This window comes from Protopterus annectens, chromosome 4.part0, assembly GCF_019279795.1.
Source record: "Protopterus annectens isolate FY-2018-M chromosome 4.part0, PAN1.0, whole genome shotgun sequence".
Classification (NCBI taxonomy): domain Eukaryota; kingdom Metazoa; phylum Chordata; order Ceratodontiformes; family Protopteridae; genus Protopterus; species Protopterus annectens.
Genome location: NC_056733.1, coordinates 1,898,142,544 through 1,898,163,579, shown reverse-complemented (window position 1 = coordinate 1,898,163,579; position 21,036 = coordinate 1,898,142,544). Strand labels below are relative to the sequence as shown.

Here is a 21,036-nt window from a genome sequence, read left to right as displayed (position 1 = left end):
GTGGTGAGAGATAATTCAGAGCCCTTTAACCAGTGGTCATGTTTGTGTAACCCTTTTCCAGTAGTAACATGGATGGCAGAAAGGGCTGCAAATAAGGGGAAGGATGGCATCATCTGCCTATTAAATGAGATAGATCATCAGAGTATTCCGTCATTTGGTTTGCAAATATAAAATATACAAGAATACCCAAAACTACCTTTAAAGAACCCCCTTATCCATAAGTTATATATTTCATTACACAATGATTTTCAAGTATTTTCTGCACAGGAAACTTATGAAGTTGGAATTCTGACAGCCAGTGTCTAAGAATAACTTAATGATCTTCTCATAAATACTGGGCAGGTATAAAAATTATGCAACTCCAACAAAATCTTCCTTTAGTCCCCTTCTAAGGGACTTAGATACAGAAATGTAAGTAGTACCAATTCCACACTGTCATTGCAAAAACTCCTTTATGTGATGATACTATGAGGTGATATTAAAAGTGATCAGTCAAGGGGCTGTTTGTGAATAAATGCTTCAGTAATACTGCCAATGGAATCCATTCAGGTAATTGGATGATTTTGCAGAAAACACATCTTTGCAGAGGAAGGGAACTACCCTTTTCACTGATGCAACATATTATGAAAGTGGTAACAGGAGGCATAAGGGTGTTTTGAGCCAAACTAATGAACCTGTAGAGCAGTTCTTCACAGCCACCAACTCCAGATTACCTAATTTCCCATTGATATCTCCCTACGTTGGAAGTTCTGTGAGGGGCACTGCTTGGAAATTAAGCTGAAGTAACTGGTCCAGGAGCTGGAGAATGGAGTGTCTTGCAAAAATAATATCTGAATCCTTCAGCAATAACCATAATGGGAGCAGACAGGAGGGGAAATCGAATTTACTTATCTATTTGTTATTTGTTAACCAGGTTTAAGAACTAATTAATATCTTTTAATTAATATCTGTTTATGTCTTTGTAATGTATGCAGTGTTGCACTTGTATTCTCAGCAGACTGATCCAACATGTACATAAAGTGTGTATTTCTTGCCAAATGACAAACTTGATATACAAACCTACTACTCTAAAAGTGTTTTCTCACAATTTGTCTGAACTATGCTGGTGTCCAAATTCTCTAATAAGGTACTAGTTTTAGTGAGAGTTATCTGGTCAATTAATGCTGAACAGTCCTTTTTCCTACTTTCTGATGTATCTCCTGAATGTTGCTGCCTTACCAATGAAGCTGGTGCCAGTGTTAAAAAGACATCAGTTTAAGTGCTATTTGTACAGATTTGTCAAAGCTGGCAAATTTGTAACATCATAGCACCAAGTTTGCTTACATTATTATTTTTGCTTCTTTATCACATATGTTATTTGGTTAGAGATAATAGATGGTAAGTGGAGTAGCAATTGTTTTAGATTCACCAAAGAAGCTCGGGCAGGTTTCTGTTTTAGATCAGTTGGTATTTAAGGTAATTCCCTGAGAATCCTCTCATATGTATGCAGGACAAATTGTGTTCATTCACAGTTCATTACTCTCATAGGTTATATGGCTGATGGTTTTATGGACTTTCAGCATGGCTGTGATAAGTGCTAAAATGTGTATTTAAGAAATTTATATTAAGAAAATTATTTGTGTATGAGTGAACAATCAATAAGTTTTTAACAGAAATACAAGAACATGCAGACAAGCAAATGTAGGAATGCACTGTATGCGCAGACTAACTAATGGTTTCTTGGTTAGCAACTAGACTTTGCAACTGCTGCTTTATGTTTTCATGAAAAAAAAAAAAAAAAAAATATATATATATATATATATATAGATAGATATATATATATAGATAGATATATATATATGTATATATCTATATCTATATCTATATATATATATATATATATATATATACTTTTTTATTTTAAAGCTTGGTATAATGAAAGAAAGAAACAGAAGTGTAATATATTTATTTAAATATCCCTTTACTATGTTACTGAATTGTGTTCTCATTAGATTGTGAAGAAAAACTTTAGTTGATCAGACATAGCAATGGGACATAAAGAAGAGTGGAATTTAGCTATCTAAACATCAAGAGAAATTTGAAATTTTTAGGAGTCGTGGCAGTGAATTTAAGGCAGGTAATTAAATAACTAGAGGATATGGATAAAATTATAAAATTATAATTTATGCTGTAGTAAACTTAGATCTTGGCTGTTTCGTGGGACTGCCACATTATGAAGCAAGATCTTAGATGACATGAGAGAAATGGAAAGTTAGATTTAACAGAAATGTTGAAGTTAAGTCATCTGATAAGGCTTATCCAAAAAAGATGCACACGTCTTGAAGGCTGGCATAAAGACTTGAGCCCATAGTTAAAAAAATATATTCACATGTATAAAAGCTTCCGTCTACCTCTCTATGAGCATCACTGCCACTTAGCTTTCTAGCTTATGAATTTCTCAAAAAAATTACTTCACACATAGCCACAAAAATGTAAGGATATATACTGTAAGGAGAGCACAGGATCTTAAATGAGGCAATTAGAATCCAGCACAAGTACTGTTAGTTAAGGAATAATTTAGTAAACTGTAAACCTACTTAAGATGATGTTTAATTAACAGTAAATACTCCATAACAACTGCAATAGTTCACTTACTATAGGAAATCAACATAAAGGTAAACAAACAATAAAAAGGAATTCATATTGGTCCTGATACCTCCCAATACTAAAATGCAATGAGCATGCCCCATCAGTACTTTTAACTAGAACTCTGATTTCACTTTTTAATACTAGTTAATGTATATATCTGCTGTACTGTTATTCAATTGAGTTTACTGACTTGTGTTTTTATCGTAATATCTTTTGTATACCTTTATGGCCCATGATGTGCACAAAAAGGTCTTCAGACCAGTGTACTTACCTGATAACAAATGTAATAATAAAAATGAAATAAATACACAAGCTTAAAATGCAGTACTCCTGTAAAATATATTAAAATGCTGACTTGGCTGCTAGCTTGTCCACTGTCATCTGCAAAAGCTTTGCAAAGTTTATGGCATTGTTTTATCTCTGATTAATAATGTATATTTTAAACATGTTATTTAATCACACACACACACACACACACACACACACACACACACACACACACACACACACACACACACACACCTTGTGATACATACATTTGTTCACATGAACATCACATGATATACAACAACATATTTTTCACTTTAACTTTACTGCCATGGAGTATCCCCTCTTATAATGCGACTTGTTATTTTCATACTGATAATGATATTATACATTGCTAATGCCTGGAAAATTAGGCATACAAGGAGGTTATGTGACTTGTTCAGGGTCAGAAAGTAAACTGCTGCCTGAAAGCTTTGAACTTATGACCTGATGATTCATGAGTGCTGTCATAACAACAGATTATATTGCTTTAGAGACTGGCCTAAGTCCAAGACACACTTCTAATGCTCTAAAAGACAACAGGATTTGAACCCAGCAATGAATGCAACAACTAGTTTACTCTCAGCATTTTGGTTCAATTCTTTTAATTTTTGAGCAGGGCAGAGTCTTCTCCACTTTGCTTAGCAGAAGGGAAGGCACACACTGCATACAGGCAATAAAACAATAAAATGCTAAAAGTAAACTAAAGTTCATGGCTATTTGGCAGCTGTGCTTACATAGACTGTTGGTGATCTTTATTTTTTGATGCTGTAAGCAACTCCACCACATACAAGTATTTAACATTAACTAAAGCATGTGGTGGGTCAATAATATGGAACTGATATGCTTCTGCTTAAAAAAAATGTTGGATGATTGTTAAGGAAAGCAATTTGAATTAATTTTAACAGCTGTTGATTTTATATAATAAAATAATATAACATAGCTGTGCACATATCCCCTTCTTAAGTGCTAGTGAATCCCTCAACAAAGTATAAGGACCTAAATTTTAATTTTTTTTTCTGTGTGTGTGTTTGCATGCAAAGGGAAAACAAGAACAAAGGACAAGTACAGAGTGGTATATACAGACCACCAGCGCCTCGAGCTTGAAAAAGAATTTCACTACAGCAGGTACATCACAATCAGAAGGAAAGCAGAATTAGCAGCGGCACTTGGGCTTACGGAACGGCAGGTCAGTGCTCACAACATACTATGTCGATGTTTTTCACAGTTTCACTACAGGAAAAATAGATATTAAACTCTCCTATGTACCTGCTCTAACTTCAATACCCTCCTTCTCTCTTAATGGGAAAACATTCTTTGCACATATTGATGGGGGAGGCATTACAATCCCATTTCATGCTGGCACTTTAAAATGGGCGAGTATTTGGCCCTGAACTTTATCAGGTTATGTTTCATGCTTGAGCTTTCCAAAGGAATGGCCTGAAGATTTAGCAATCTAGAGCCAAAGAGCATACATGTGAAGTAATAATCAGCACTGGCGTGGAATGCAGATCACAGTATTTTGTTCAGTAAAGGTAAGTATATGTAGTTAAAGTGGAATAAAATGCCTGTTGTATGTAGTTAATTGCTGACATGGAAAAAAAAATATTCAGGGCACACTTTCAGAGCTGTTAAAAAGGCTATAATAGAGATGCACAACCCTTCAGACTTTTTTCAATTAAAGGCACATTTGTCTTGAGCTGTAAATACATTTCATAATTTGACTTGGAAGGTGCGTTGTTGAGTAAAGAATATCAGTATGTCTAAGGAATATCCTCCCATTGTGCCAAGATCCTTTGTACAAAGTAAGGTTTCTTGTCCTCCCTTAACATGGAGTTTAATTCAAACTTTCATTCTGTCACAGAGGCAAATAAATTTTATTTTTCTGTTGTCTGTGGTTCAGTCTGTCAGATGCAAATAAGTGTTATTTTTCCCCTTTCTGTGGCTAATGAATTATATACTGAGGCACAACACACATTTTATGTGAATGACATAATTTATCTTTTTATATAAATATCCAGCATTAGATTTTCTTTATTTGCCTCAGCCAGTTACCATACATTCATCTTCATCTTTCTCAACCTTCATCTGTGTTATCATCCTTTATTTCCTCAGTCTTTGGCCACATCATCATCTTTCATCTTCCTCAAAGTGAAGCCACATCATCATCATCATTATTCTTCCCATGGGTGCAAGCTTTTACAAGGCACGGATGTTCATTGTGCATACAGCTGCAGTCATAACAGATGGGTTATTCTGCCGTCAGGCTGGTCCTCGGTCGACCGAATTCCAAAGTCTAGGTCCAGCGTTGGTTGTCGTCGCTTCTTTCCTGACGTCAGTGTGGCAGGGGTATAAAAGAGGCAGCCAACTCCATTTTCTTCAGTCTTTCTTGCCGCGCGGTGCCCGAAGCAGAAGCAGTTTGCAAGTGCCGGTCGGCCAGCTGCTAAGATTTACGAAAGTATTTCAGCCGAAGTCTTGTTGAAAGCTAAGTACCCCGTTGGGGAAACTTTTCTTGCCTCAGACCGATGTCAGACAAAGTTAATAATTGCATTTCATGTGGGAAGCAAATACCACGTAAGGATTTCCACTCTTTCTGTATACCTTGCTTAGGCCCAGACCACGATGTCTCGGCCTACCGTTTTTGTGCTAGATTCAACAAACGCACTATTAAGCGTTGGGCGGAGTTCGCCCTTCACTTTTTTGGCAAAAAAATTTATTATATTATGTCGTCGGATACTCCGACTCCAGTTTTGAGCAAAAAACACAAAGATAAGGACCGACATACGAGGTCCGCACCACCTACTGAAACCACGCTAAGGCTGACTACCGGTTCTCTGGTACTCAGCGAGGCACCTACGCAGCCCCTGATTACCGATGACAATGCATTACTGGAGTCTTCAGTACCCGAGGTCGCAGGCTCCTCGGCCCCCATTCCTTCTACTGATACCGACGCCACTCCTGGCGGAGAAACCCAGAATTTAGACAGGCCTGCCATTTCTCAAGGGGTCTTCAGACCTTCCTCCTTCTCTATTAAAGCCTTCACTAAATCCAAAACAGCCATGAAAACCAAAAAACAAGTTCCTCAGACCCCCTCTCAAGGCACCATGCCTAAAAAACAGATGCTTAAAATGGCTGAGGCTTTGATTACTCTTATCAGGGGTTCTCAATCCCCCTCTGACAAAAGGCCCAGATTAGAGGAAGACTACCCTTCCTCAGATCAAGCTTCTATTACCTCAGAACTATCTGAGGACCAGGATTATGCCTATTCTCCATTCGAAGACTCTGATGCAGAGGAGTCTATTCCCTCGGTCTCCCCCACTGAGGACTTCTCTTTTGGGGAAACCCTGCATACATTGAGGGAACACTTTCACTGGGAAGGCCAAGATTACTCAGATTCAAAGAAAAGGCTCAGGGAATTTCTTCTGCTCCCCCAGCATAGGCCTCTGGCTATCCCTCCTGTTTTAGATATATTGGATGATGTGTACACAGAAGCCAGCCTTAATCCTGATTCTTTGCCTCCAGCTCCTGTTAAACCAGACAGGCATTACCGGGTTCCTGATTCTCACTAGTTCCTATATAAAAGCCATACTGCTGACCCAGAAACTATTTCACAGGGTCCCAAGGGAATTAAGGCCTCTACTGCTAAAAAAACATTACCTTCAGAGAGAGATTCCAGAGCTTTAGAAAGGTGGGGGAAAATGGTGTACACCTTCGCCACTTTAACCATGAGGGCATTAAACTGTCAGTTCCATATGTTAAAGTATCAACAGTTTTTGATATCTCAGCTGAAAAACAAGATGACACAACCAGAACAACCAGATTTGAAAGAGTTGCAGGATTTGTTGCATGGTGCAGAGCAAGTGGGTAAACATACCTTGCAGTGTGGTTTTGATGCTTTAGAGGCCTCATGTAGAGCTGCTGTTACGGGGTCTGTTATACGTAGGCATGCTTGGCTCAAAGAGCAAACCTTACCAGATCATGTCAAAGCTAAATTATTAGATGCACCTCTTCAAAAAGATGTATTGTTTGGTGTTAAAGCTGAGGAGGTGCTAAAGAAAATGGAGGAAAAAGCGAAATCAACGCAAACAGTGAAAGATTTCCTGCAGGTACAGCCTCCACGTTTCAGCAGAAACTGGCCTTCAAAAAATTGCTCCTTTCCAGCCACGGACAGACCTCAAAGGGGCAGATACAGGCGTCCAAGGGGTAGAGGGCAACCTCAAGGATCTTTCAGAGCCAGACAGTGGCAAGCACCAACCCCAAGAGGTGGAGAAGATAGATCACAGTCTTTTAGAAAACAGACACAATGACTTCCCCCTACACCTGCCAAGGAAAGCTTTAATGGCAGCACCTTTGGGCGGAAAACTGACATTATTCTCAAAAAATTGGCATATTGTTACAAAAGACAAATGGATTCTGGACATTATAGACAGAGGCTACAGGTTCCACTTTCACACCTTTCCAAAAATGAGAGGCATGCCAAACCTGCCACAAAATCAAAGGGCAGAGGCACAAAAACAAATTTCAGCTCTCATGGACATGAAAGCAATTCAAGAGGTACCTGCAAAAGAACAAGGTCAAAGGTTTTATTCCAGACTATTCCTGGTACCAAGGAAAGACAAAGATTGGAGACCTATCTTTGACCTATCCATCCTAAACACATTTCTACAGGTGCCAAAATTCAAGATGCTCACATTGCAGCAGCTTCTTCCCACGCTGGGCAAGGAGTCTTGGCTGGTAACATTGGACCTCAAGGAGGCATACCTGCATGTCCCTATCAGACAAGATTGCAGAAGATACCTCAGATTTCTTGCAGGTTCAACCCATTACCAATTCTCTGCATTGCCCTTTGGCTTATCTACTGTGCCCAGAGTGTTTACGAAATGCCTGGCATCAGTAATCGCCTTCTGCAGACAACAAGGGATACAAATCTACCCATATCTGGACGACTGCCTGATCCAAGCGGACAGCAAGAACATACTACTGCAGCACCTGGTGTTTGTAATAAAGCTGTTGAACTTCCTGGGATACACAGTCAACAAGAAGAAATCAAAACTAATACCCTCTCAACAGATAATTTTCCTGGGTGCCAGCTTGGATACAACCACCCAGATGGCCTACCTCATGCCAGACAAGCAAGGGCAACTGTCTCAATACTTCAGAAAAATGGCAACTTACACCAGGCTAACTGCAAGGAAAGTCCTGCAGGCTCTGGGATTCATGGCATCTTGCATCCTACTAATCCCATGTGCAAAGCTGCATATGAGGAAACTTCAATGGTACCTAAAAAACTTATGGTCTCAACACAGCCACAGCTTGGAAGCAATTATACCACTCATTCCATGCCTTCAAAAGGAATTTATGTGGTGGGCTCAAGCTTGCCAAAGAAACACAGGTCTTCCCTTCTCTGTACCTCAAGCAACTCAAATCATCACAACAGACGCCTCAGACTACGCCTGGGGAGCACACATGACAGATCAGTGCATTCAAAGAAAATGGACCCGAAAAGAGAAGCACCTTCACATCAACCAAAAGGAAATGCTAGCCATGCAAAAGGCTATTATGACCTTCAAAGACCTACTGCATCCAGGCCAACCTTTGATAAAGACAGACAGCACCACGGTGATGTGGTACATAAACAAACAGGGGGCAACTCATTCATACCCCCTGTGCAGGCAAGCCATGACCCTATGGAACACAGCACTGGAATTGCAAATTCAACTACGGGCACAATTCCTGCCAGGGAAGGAAAACACACTGGCAGACAACCTAGGCAGAAATATGACAGATCCACACGAATGGAAGTTGCATCCTCAAGTTTTCACAAAGATAACTCAGGCATGGGGACAGCCAGACATAGATCTCTTTGCTACCCACAGAAATTGCCAGTTGAAAAAATTTTGTTCAAGGACCTATCATCCACAGGCCTGGAAAGTGGACGCACTTTCCTTCAATTGGGCAACATTGACAGTCTATGCCTTCCTGCCTCTTCCTCTGCTGCCCAAAGTTCTATTAAAAGCCAGAGCAGAGAGGCCGAAAATGATTCTCATTGCTCCAAACTGGCCAAGACAACACTGGTATCTGCTCCTGAAGAGCCTGACACATTCCCCACCATGGATCCTACCTCTAGTCCCTCTTCTGTTGTCCCAGCACAACTGCAAAACTCTTCACAGCCATCTCAAAACTCTAAATCTAGCTGCATGGAGAATTCCTTGATTTCCCAACAGTTTCTCCTCTCCAAGGAGGTGCAGGATGTCATCTTGGAGGCCAGAAGACCTTTTACTAGAAAGGCCTACTCCGCCAAATGGAAACGATTTTGTGCCTGGAATCAAAAGAAGGGACAGAATCCTTGGGTAATAAATATACCTCAAATTTTACAGTACCTAGCGGAGATGTTAAACAATGGACTTTCCTTCTCCTCCATCAAGATCCATGCTTCAGCCATTTCTGCACAATACAACACAGATCCTCCTTTATTCTCTCATCCTCTCTTAAGGCAGTTCCTCAGAGGGGCAAAGAATATAAAACCCCCAAGGAAACCACCAGTCCCTGCTTGGGACCTCAACTTTGTATTGGAAAAGCTGACCCTTCCTCCCTTCGAGCCAGCTTCTTCATCAGAGTTACAGTACTTGTCATGGAAAACAGCCTTTCTTCTGGCTATCACCTCAGCTCACAGGGTTTCGGAGCTACAGGCCCTCATGGCTGTGCAACCATTTATCATTTTCCATCAGGACAGAGTTTCCTTACGAGCCAATCTTACCTTTATGCCAAAGGTAGTATCCAGTGTAGCTTTGAATCAGACTATCCACTTACCTACCTTTTATCCTAATCCACAAAACAAAGGGGAAAGACTACTACATTCCTTGGACATTCATAGACAACTTTGTTATTATTTGGACAGGACAAAGCCATTCAGGAAATCTGAGCAACTCTTTGTGTCCTATGCTACAGGTGCTCAAGGAAAGGCTATTTCCAAACAGACAATTTCAAAATGGATAGCCCACTGCATACACTTTTGTTACTCATTTCATGGAAAAATTGTGCCTGCATGCATCAGATCCCACTCCACCAGAGCCACAGCTACCTCTGCAGCCTTCCTCAGGGGGGTCCCTACCAAGGACATTTTGGAAGCAGCCACCTGGAGTACAGTGCACACTTTCTCCAAGCACTATCACCTCCCACTATACTCTAAATCTAGAGCAGGCTTTGCCACAGCAGTCCTGCAGGGCATCCTAGCCCCTCCTAGTTCCACTTAGTGCCTACCACCCTTACTTAGCTTTGGGATTCTACCCATCTGTTATGACTGCAGCTGTATGCACGATGAACATAGTACAGTTTTGTACCTACCATAAATGTAGATGTTCAAGTGCTCATACAGCTGCAGTCCAGGTTTCCCTCCCTCCATCCCCTCTTAGGACAGGCCTTATGACACACACTTCTCATATAACCTTTTGGGGTATTCTTTTATGGTGTATTTGCTTGCAACTACTGTTTTTGATTTATTAACATTGCATTTTTTGCATAACATTATGTTTGCCTTTCTTCTGGGGGCACCTGACATCTGGGGCAAGAAAAACTGAAGAAAATGGCGTTGGCTGCCTCTTTTATACCCCTGCCACACTGACGTCAGGGAAGAAGCGACGACAACCGATGCCGGACTTAGACTTTGGAATTCGGCCGACCGAGGACCCGCCTGACGGCAGGATAACCCATCTGTTATGACTGCAGCTGTATGAGCACTCGAACATCTACATTTATGGTAGGTACAAAACTGTACTTTAGGGATGCTGACAGAGAGGATGTAAAGTACCATAGTTTGTGAATTATCAGTAATTCAGTATTTATTCAAACTATCTCTGTTGTTTAAATGGATGATTGACCTTGTAAGCTTATAATGTTGCTGTCCTGGTGAGGAGTCAAAAAGCTTTTTTTTTTTTTTTTTTTTTTTTTTTGGCTACTGAACTTCAGTTCAAGGGGATGCCAGTCTTGAAGACTGCCCTAGGTGGCAGATTACCTAGCTACTGCTGTGAGCTATGGTATCAGCTTATAGCTATGATTTTTTATCTTCTTCAATCTATAGCCAAGTCATCATCCTTCATCTTCCTCAGCATGCAACCACGTGATTATCTTTCATCTTCCCCAGCCTGTAGCAGTGCTTTCCTACATCTTCATCAGTCTATAGCCATGTCATTCTTCATCTTTCTCTACCTGCAGCCATCCTATCATCCTTCATGTTCCACAGCCTGCTGTCATGTTTTATGCCCATCTTCCTCAGCATGTAACTATGCTAGCACCTTCATCTTCCTCAGACTGTTGCCATGCTATCACTCATTGCCTTCCTTAGTATCTATTCATGTCATAGCCTTGATTTTTCTCAGATGTTATGTATGCCACAATCCTTCAGCTTCCTCAGCCTGTGGCTAAGATCTTATTCTTCATTTTCCTCAGTGTGTAGTTGTACTTTGTCATCAGCCTGCAACACATGTTAGTGTCCAGCAGCTTCAATAGCCTAAAACATGCTTTCATTTTCATCTTCCTCAGCCTGTAGCTGCACTTTCTCCTTCAGCTTTCTTAGTCTGTATCCATGTTATATACTTATTTTTGTTAGCTATGCCACTACCCTTCATCTTGCTCACCCTATAGCTATGATCACACTCTTCCTCTTTATAACTATATGGTCATGCCATATCCTTCATCTTTCTCATCCCGTAGCAGTGATGTTATCTTGCTCTGCCTCTAACACCTGCTATCACTTTTCTTCTTTCTTAATTTGTAGCTATGTTGTCATTTCTTCCTCTACTTGCAGCCACACTATTGATCTTCATTTCTTTCACTCTACAATCACAATTTCATTCTTAGTCATCCTTAGCTTGCAGCAGTTTATATGTTCTTCTGAGATGAACTATGACCTAAGCTTAGCATTCTGTCATAGATTAATTTGAGTTCCTATCTTAATTAATGCCAAAGCATACACCAACCTTGTGACTGCTCATTTTCAAATACATTTATCCATCACATACTCAAAAATCATTCTGTAGAATGTCATCTCATGATGAACCTCTGCTGTAAGTTTACTTTGTTTTGAATCATTTTTATTAGATACCTGCACATCAGACCAAATAAATATAACAAATGAATCCATCAAAGACTTGCAGGTCTTTGGTGCGGTGGTGCAGCGGTAGCGTTGTTGCCTCACAGCAAGAGGTTCTCCTGTACGATTCTCGGCTGGAGTGCCTTCTGTGTGGAGTCTGCATGTCCTCCCCACGGTCAAGTGGCCTCCAAAAGACATGCGTGAATGGGTGTGCCTTCGCTGAAGGTTGGGCGTCAGGTTGGCAACTTGGCACCATAAAAATCTACTGCCAATCAGTAGCGGACCGGAGTTCCGCTGTGGCAACCCCTAACCGGGAAAAGCCAAAAAGACAAACAAAAACTTGCAGGTCTTTGGTGGATTCTTTTGTTATTGGTTTGTTTTATCCAGTTATTCATTTCGGGTTCTCAAAATAAAAAAAATGCAAGCACATGCACTGGATTCAGGTACAACTTGTAAGATTCATATTCCATGGCATTGTTCTTACTATGCGCTGTATAACCAGTGAACCAGTTTCATTCTCTGATACATAGTTCTCAGCAGCTCTGAGGATCTTCCATACACCTTTTTACAATTCTTATTTAACATTCTTTTGCAATCTCTGAGAGGGTGAACAAAATACCTTTAGAGTATATTCATCACATACAGTTTCCTCATTTGGGACATAAACTGTCATTTGCTTTGTGACATTTTATTGTTGCCATATTATTGTGTTTTACAAAACCCACATTTGTATGTTTCCCCAACATTTTCAGTGGACTTCGTAAACTGTGTACATAGATCACTATCTTGGGATACCATTATTAGCCTTTTTTCTGTTGGTTTCACTTCACCTCTCTTTATTCATTCTTGACCCTTCCTTGGTCAACATGAGGTTGTGCCATAAGATCTCTGTACTTGCCACTACATTTCTAGATTTTCCATTTTTTCTTCTTACTTTATCCTTTTCCTTATATTCTTTTTTTTTCTTGTTTATTTTTTGGGCAGATTTCAGTAGTTGTCTAATTTTTGTCTATTTCTGGTTTGATTTCCATTCCTGCTTTATTCCAAAATGCTTCTGCTACACTATGCAAGGAAGTCATCTTATACCCATGATTATAGATCTCTACATATAATGAGTTTTGAGGAGGCCCATACTTCCTTAAGAGTGAGAAATATATAATCTTGTTATGCGCTGATTTTTATATATCATTTGATAATATCAGCATGAAACATTTTTCTTGTTTTCATGTCCATTTAATTCAGTACTTTTTTGGGCTAATCAGTCACCACAAAACTATAGGTTTGAAATGGAAGAACACATTGATTTATAATTTAAACTTTATTTCTCGATGCCAAGGCAGATGTTTTTCATGTTTCACTGTTGCAATCCTCACATATGGGTTATCCAGCTCCTGGTAGCCCTCAGTCGGCCTAAATACCAGAGTGCTTGGTATATGACGTCGGCTGTCGCCAGTTGTAAAACTGATGTCAGTGCATCAGGTATAAAGGGAGGCAGCCAGCACCATTTCTTCAGTCTTTCTTGCCACGGAGCCCAAAGCAGATGCAGTTCACACTAGTGCCGGTTGGCCGTTTACCTTTGTTTCGCTTTCTGACTACCAAGTTGAAGACGCCTTCAGATAAGTACCCCATTGGAGATCCTTTTTTCTTGCTTTAACGAATGTCAGATAAAGTTAATAACTGTCTTGATTATGGAAAACTGATTCCACACCATGATTTCCATTCTTATTGTATAACTTGTTTGGGCCTTGAGCACGACGTCCCTAACTGCGATCTCTGTGATTCCTTTAACCTGCGTACCATACGCCATAGAGCTAAGATTTTGTATAAGCATTTTGCAGTCTGGCCTAAGTTTGTCAACATGGCATCTTCTGGTCTCCCAACTTCGGATATACCTAAGAAACGTAAAGACAAGGACCGCGACAGGCCTAGGGTTACATCTTCTAACGATGCACTGGTAAAATTGGTTGTCAGCACAGTGGTAGTCAGTGAGGCGCTTTCGCAGCCCCTGCAGTCCACAGATTTTCAGCCACAGGCCTCTGCTGAATCTTTTACGGAGTCCTCCATGCTGCAGGCTGCTTTTTCATCTTCGTTCCCTCCACTTGTCGCCACCTCAGATGGGTCCAGAGCCGCTTTGATGGCACCAGCTTCTGACACCTCTTCTTTTTGACATGAGACCAGAATCAGACCAACTACCTTAGTTCAGACTTATGCAGTTGCTAGGCCTCCCTAGTCCCACTGGATTGCTAGTAAACCCTCCAGTCGCAAACCTACTCACAAGCAGGCATCAGCCTCCCCTCCTGTACCTCAGTCCCAGTTGGTAAAGATGGCTGGTGATCTTCTTTTCCTGATCAGGGGCTGTCATCTCCCCCCCCCCTTTAAAGAGGGATTTTATTATCTCCTGATGTTTTGTCTGTCTCAGATTCTGAAATTTCCAGTATGTCTGCTGGTGAAGAAGGAAATTCTCAACTTTTTTCTGGCTATGAGGAATCTGATGCTGAGGACTCTATCCCTTCTGCCTCCCCTCCAGTAGATTTTTCCTTTGGGGATACATTGAATACTCTTAGGGAACATATTAAATGGGAATGTCAGGATTTTCCACAGTCTAAGAAAAGAGTCAGAAAATTTTTAGATTTGCCGCAGCATAAGCCTCTGGCTATACCTTCAGTTTTGGAAGTTGTGGATGATGTTTTCATGGAAAATTCTTTAACTCCTAATTCTGTTCCTCCTGCCCCAGAAAACCGGATAGGTATTACAGGGCTCCTGATTCTCATCAACTCCTTTTTAAAAACCCTACTGCTGATCCAGAAATTATTTCTCATGGCCCTAAGGGTGTTAAGCCTACTATTGCTAAAATCCCTGTGCCTTCTGATAAGGAATCTAGGACCTTGGACAGGAGGGGGAAAAAATCTATACCTCTGCAACTCTTGCCATTAGATCCGTGAATTGTCTTTTTCACATGCTTGTATCAGCAGCATACTTTGGAGGATTTTAAGGCTAAACTTGGAGATATTCCTTCTATGACAGAAAACAAAGATTTACAAGACTTACTGAATTCTGTCACTTTAATTAATAAGCATTCACTTCATTGTGGTTTTGATGCTTTGGAAGCTTCCTGCAGAGCAGCAGCCACTGGTTCTGTAATTAGAAGGCATGCTTGGCTCAGGGAGCAGCCTCTTTCTGAACCAGTTAAATTGCTGGATGTTCCTTTGCACAAGGACAATCTTTTCGGTAATAAGGCTGAGGAGGTACTGAAGAAGTTGGAGGATAAGGCAAAATCTATACAAGCTGTAAAAGACTTCCTTGAGGTTCAGCCTCCTCGGTTCAGTAGACATTATCCTTCCAAGAATTTGTCTTTCCCTGATCCTGGCAAGCAGGGTCACTCTAGGCCTAGGAGTTTCAGGTCTTCCAGAGTGCAGGCTTCTGCCCCTCAAAGGGCTAAACAATGGCATTCTTCTTTTGCTAAATTGGGGAGTTCTAAGCTAGATTCCCAAAGCAAACATTCTCAATGACTCCAGCCTTCTTGTGCCTACCTCTGCGCACCCTGGGTTTTCTTTGGGGGGAAGGTTGGCCAGGTTCACAGAGGTATGGTCTACCATCACAGATGACAAATAGGTGCTCAATATAGTAAACCAAGGCTACAAGTTTTACTTTCACACCTTTTCTCTTTTACAAAGGTACCCAGACATACCCAGAACTCACAGGGCAGAGGTAGGAACTCAAATTTCGTCACTACTGACTATGGGGGCTATAGAGCCAGTTCCTGCAAATCAGGCAGACCTAGGCTTTTATTCAAGGCTTTTTCTGGTTCCCAAGAAAGGGGGCACCTGGCACCCTATTCTGGATCTGTCCATTCTAAACACTTTTCTGGTGATTCCCAAATTCAAGATGCTAACCCTTCAACAATTACTACCAATGCTGGAAAAGGATTCATGGCTGGTAACTTTTGATCTCAAGGAGGCCTATCTGCACATCCCAATAAGGGAGAGTTGTAGGCAGTTCCTTCGCTTCAGGGCTGGGGAGCAACACTTTTAATTCTCTGCATTGCCCTTTAGCTTATCTACTGCTCCCAGAGTTTTTACGAAGTGCTTGACTCCAGCCATTGCTTTTTGCAGACATAGAAACATTCAAATTTATCCTAACCTGGATGACTGTCTCCTTCAAGCAAATTTCCCAGAGCAACTGTAATGCAATATATATACTGCAATATAGTGCAATATCCCCAGAACCCCTATAGTGCCTTTTTTAGGCAAGGTTCAAATGACAAATTCACCACTGTAGCAGGAACAGGCAAGCAAAAACTGAGGGTAATGCTACTCAATGTTAGAAGTCTAAATCTCAAAATGCACTCACTCGAGGCACTCCGTAAAATGGAGAACATCGATATCTGTGCAGTGACCTGGTTTAAGGCTCCAGAGAGCATCCTTGCACTACCAGGCTATAACTCATACCACACTTTTCAGCCATGTAACCTGGACCGAAACACCAAAGGCAGAGGTGTGTCCATATTCATTAAGGAAATACACACCTCCAGGCTAGTTGCTCAGCGTAATGCATCCGAGGTTATCCAAGTGCAACTAACTCTGGGCAAAACTGCAATCCAAACTGTAACTTGCTACAGATCCCCCACCATGCCCCAGGATTCCCACTCCTCTTTTCTTGATGTACTGGAAAATATTAGGGTTCATCCAAACACCCTAATAATGGGCGACTTCAACTACCCCACCATTAACTGGGAAAACTACTTGTGTACCAACTCCTTAGCTCAATGCTTTCTGGAATTCATAAACTCCAATGCCCTGGATCAACTTATCCACACCCCCACCAGCCACCAGGGGCAACAATATCCTAGACCTAGTCATTACCAACATGAGTGACCGGTGTTCCACACCTGTAGTCAAATCCTCGTTGGTCCGATCCGACCATAAGCTAATCACCCTTGATATCCACATCCTGCCCCCACCCCCCATTAAGGAAACCACGGTAAAAAAATTTCTCCAAAGCCAACTTTATGCTTCTTAAGACAGAAGTGGTGAACTTCATGACACCCATGCAGATGGACAATACAGTTATGACTGCTGAATCCTACACAAATGCACTCTATAAGCACTTACACAAGTGCATAGATCGTGCTATCCCAAACAGAACCAAGATGCTATCCTCCAAAAAAAGGAAGCCAATCTGATGGTCCCCTGCCATAAACAAACTGTACAACAGAAGGAAGAAACTGTTACAAAAGAGAGTAAAATCCCATGAGTGGAGGAGCTCCCTGATCAGCCTCAGTAAGAACCTGAGATCCCTTATAAGATCCTCCAAAGCTAGCTACAAAAACAAAATCTCCACTAATTCTAAAGACAACTACAAAGCATTTTATAGCTATGTCAAGAATCTTGATGGCAACACCCAGATCTGCTCTGAGTTACAGCACAACGGCATGAAAATTACAGAACCAACTGATATTGCCAACATCCTGGCAGATAGGTTCAGTGCTAACTTTACCCCCCACCCCTTAAAGGGCCCATATCTATACAGGAAGAATGAAGAGTCCCTGTAATCACAACTACGCAGGTAAAAGCTGCAATCTCTAAAGCCAAATACACAGCATCCATGGGACCGGACAACATCCCAGGCTGCATTTTACACGAACTTCAGAATGAACTGGATCCCCACTTAATTACCATGTTCAATAATAGCCTCGCATCAGGCTTTGTGCCCACTGACTGGCGCACAGCAACAGTTATCCCACTCCACTGATCCCGGGAACTATCGACCTATTAGCCTGACGAGCCTGGTCTGCAAGGCCATGGAACGTATCATCATGGAACTCATAAACAAAGACATTGGTAACCTCCAAACTCTGGTTCCCACCCAGTTCGGGTTTGTGAAAGGCAGATCATGCCTCCTGAACCTAATCAACTTCTTTGAGGCAGTCTCCAAAGCCGTAGATGAGGGTAAGGTGGTTCACACAGCCTATCTTGACCTCGCCAAGGCTTTTGACACCATCCCCCATTCTGGAATTATTGATAAACTCACTAAACTAGGTATAAATCCTTATGTCACAAGATGGGTTGCCAACTAGCTCACTGACAGAACCCACACTGTAAAAGTTGCAGACTCCAAATCTGACCTCAAAGCAGTGACAAGTGGAGTACCACAGGGTTCTGTCCTGGGACCTGTCCTGTTTGATGTCTACTTCTCTGAAGTACAGGCTAACACAGAAGGCCTCTGGCTAATGAAGTTTGCAGATGACTTCAAACTAGGAGCCATAGTCAAGTCCCCAAATGATGTGGACATCCTACAGAAGGGCCTCACTGAGACAGTTGCCTTGTGTCAGAGCCATGGCCTCAAGCTCAATGCCAAAAAGTGCAGTGTCATCCCCTTTGGTAAAATCCCTGTACCCATGAACCACATAGGCAGCAATCTACTTAACATCGAATGTGTGATAAGAGACCTTGGGACCCAGGTGGACAGTAGTCTCTCCTTTGATAGTCACATCGCCACAGTAGTCGGGAAGTCCTTCTACGTGGCACACCTCATCATAAAAGGGTTCTCATCCAGGAAAAAAGAGGTCATTGTTCCTCTCTACTCGACACTCATTAGACCCATTGTAGAGTACAACGCCCCTTTTGAAATGTACCTCACAAGACATCTGCAGCAGCTGGAAAGGCCACAGAAGTACCTCACAAAAAGAATTACTGGCCTCAAACAAATGCCCTACACTGACCATCTCAAAAAACTCCAGCTTTACTCCGTAGCATATCGCCTACTCCAAGGTGATCTCTGCCTAACATATAAAGCTATGTCAAACCCAGAGCTGTTGGACATGCTACAACTAAAGAAATCCCAGTCCCTCTGAGCTACACACTCTAGGGACCTAAACCATGTCACCACAATAAACAGGGCATGTGGGAGGGATAGATTCCTGTCCCAGGGACTTCCCATACTCTGGAACAGGCTACCCATCTATGTCAAGCAAAGTTATTCATTAGCACTCTTCAAGAAAAATCTTGATGAGTGTATGAGAAATAGGAAATACACCCCAGGGATCACTTCTTTGGCTCTGCTTGACAGTGGCACAGGAAAATAACTTTCTTGGGTGGCATAAGCCAGGGAACCTTGTTGGCTAGGCTTACGTAGGCCCTTGGGCCGATAGCCTAGTACCTACCTATGAACCTATGAACCTATGAACAACTATAAAAGGATTTGGATTTCGTGAAGAACATTCTCACCTCTTTGGGTTACACTCTCAATGAAAAGAAGTCAAAGTTGGTTCCTTCAAGGGAGATTGTTTTCCTGGGAGAGAGTCTGAGTACAGCAACCCAGATGGTATTCCTTCCTCAACAGAAGCAAGAAGATCTTTCTGCTTACTTCATGAACTTGGCAATCATGACCCAGCTCTCTGCAAGGCAGTTCCTGCAAGCACTGGGGTTCATAGCTTCATGTATTTTGAAGATCCTATATGCAAGGCTGCATATGGGAAAACTTCAGTTGTACCTCAAGAATCTTTGGTGTTAACACACATAGGACTTAGACTTGATTCTTCTCCTGATTCCCTGTCTACAAATGGAGTTCCTCTGGTGGGTGACAACCTGTTCTCAGAACAAGGGTCTGGTTTTCTGCCCACCACCTGCCAGCCAGGATCTCACCACAGATGCCTCAGATGTTGCATGGGGGGGCTCATCTGGAGGGCAGGGGCATACAGGGGACTTGGAGCACCCAACAGATTCATCTACACATAAACTTAAAAGGATTGATGGCAGTGCAGCAGGTCTTGCTGGCTTTCAAGGACTTACTCTACCCTGGGACTCTGCAGATCAGGACAGACAATACCACAGTCATGTGGCACATCAACAAGCAAGGGGGAACTCACTCTTACCCTTGTGCAGACAAAGCATGAGGCTATGGTCCATAGCAGCATCCATGGGCTTACATCTAATAGCCCAGTATCTTCCAGGGAGGCTAAACTCCTTGGCGGATCATTTGAGCAAACATATTCTGAATCCTCATGAATGGCAGCTGAACAGGGACATTTTCCATCTCATCACTCATCATTGGGGCACCCCACAAGTGGATTTTTTCTCCTCTCACACCAATCATCTACTTCCAACCTTTTGCACCAGGGAGTTTCACAACAAAGCTTGGAGGGTGGATGCTTTGTCCTTCCCATGGACGCACCTCTCAGTTTATGCATTCCCTCCTCTTCCTCTTCTTCCCAGGGTGCTGCAAAAGATAAGGGGCAAAAAAACACAGGCTATTCTGATAGCACCAGCTTGGCCCAGGCAGCATTGGTATCCCCTCCTTCACAGCCGTTCCCAGGCTCAGCCTTGGCATCTTCCCCTGGTACCAGATCTATTGGTTCAGGGATGGGGAAAGTTCCTTCATCCTCATCTTCAAACACTGCATTTGACTGCCTGACTAATACTCTAAATCTTTCCCAACAGGTGGTTGAAGTTCTTCATAAGGTCAGGAGGCCTAGCACAAAAAAATCTTATGCAGATAAATGGAAGAGATTTTGCTCTTGGATGCTGGCTAAATGAGAAGACTCTTCTCATCCTTCTCTTTCACTCATTCTTGACTACCAAGCGGGATTGCTTAATGGCAGACTTTCCTTTTCTTCAATCAAAATTCACGCTTCAGCAATTTTGGCTCATTGTTCCTTTGAGCAACCCACTTTTTCTCACCCCTTGATGAAACAGTTCCTGAGGGGAGTTAGTAATCTTAGACCGCCCAGAAAAGCTCCTACTCCTGCTTGGGATCTTAATTTTGTCATGGAAAAACTTACTGTGCCTCCCTTTGAACCAGCTGCCTCTGCAGATTTGAAGTTTCTATCCTGGAAGACTGCCTTCCTTTCAGCTGTTACTTCAGCTAGAAGGGTATCTGAGCTGCAAGCCTTAATGACAGTAGAACCTTTCATTATTTTTCACTCTGATCGGGTTTCTCTGAGAACCAATCCCTCCTTTATGCCGAAGGTAGTTTCCATTTTAACCCTTAACCGGTCTATTCACCTGCCTACATTT

At 41.9% G+C, this 21,036-nt stretch overlaps 1 protein-coding gene across 1 annotated transcript in view; it reads left to right on the top strand.

The window, feature by feature from the left end:
- The window catches only part of CDX1 (caudal type homeobox 1), a 277,703-nt gene that overhangs the window by 206,845 nt on the left and 49,822 nt on the right, over nt 1-21,036 (top strand). The window contains exon 3 of the mRNA XM_044069939.1: nt 3,978-4,123. Coding sequence (XP_043925874.1) covers nt 3,978-4,123 — 146 coding nt within the window. The remainder of the gene's footprint in view (nt 1-3,977; nt 4,124-21,036) is intronic.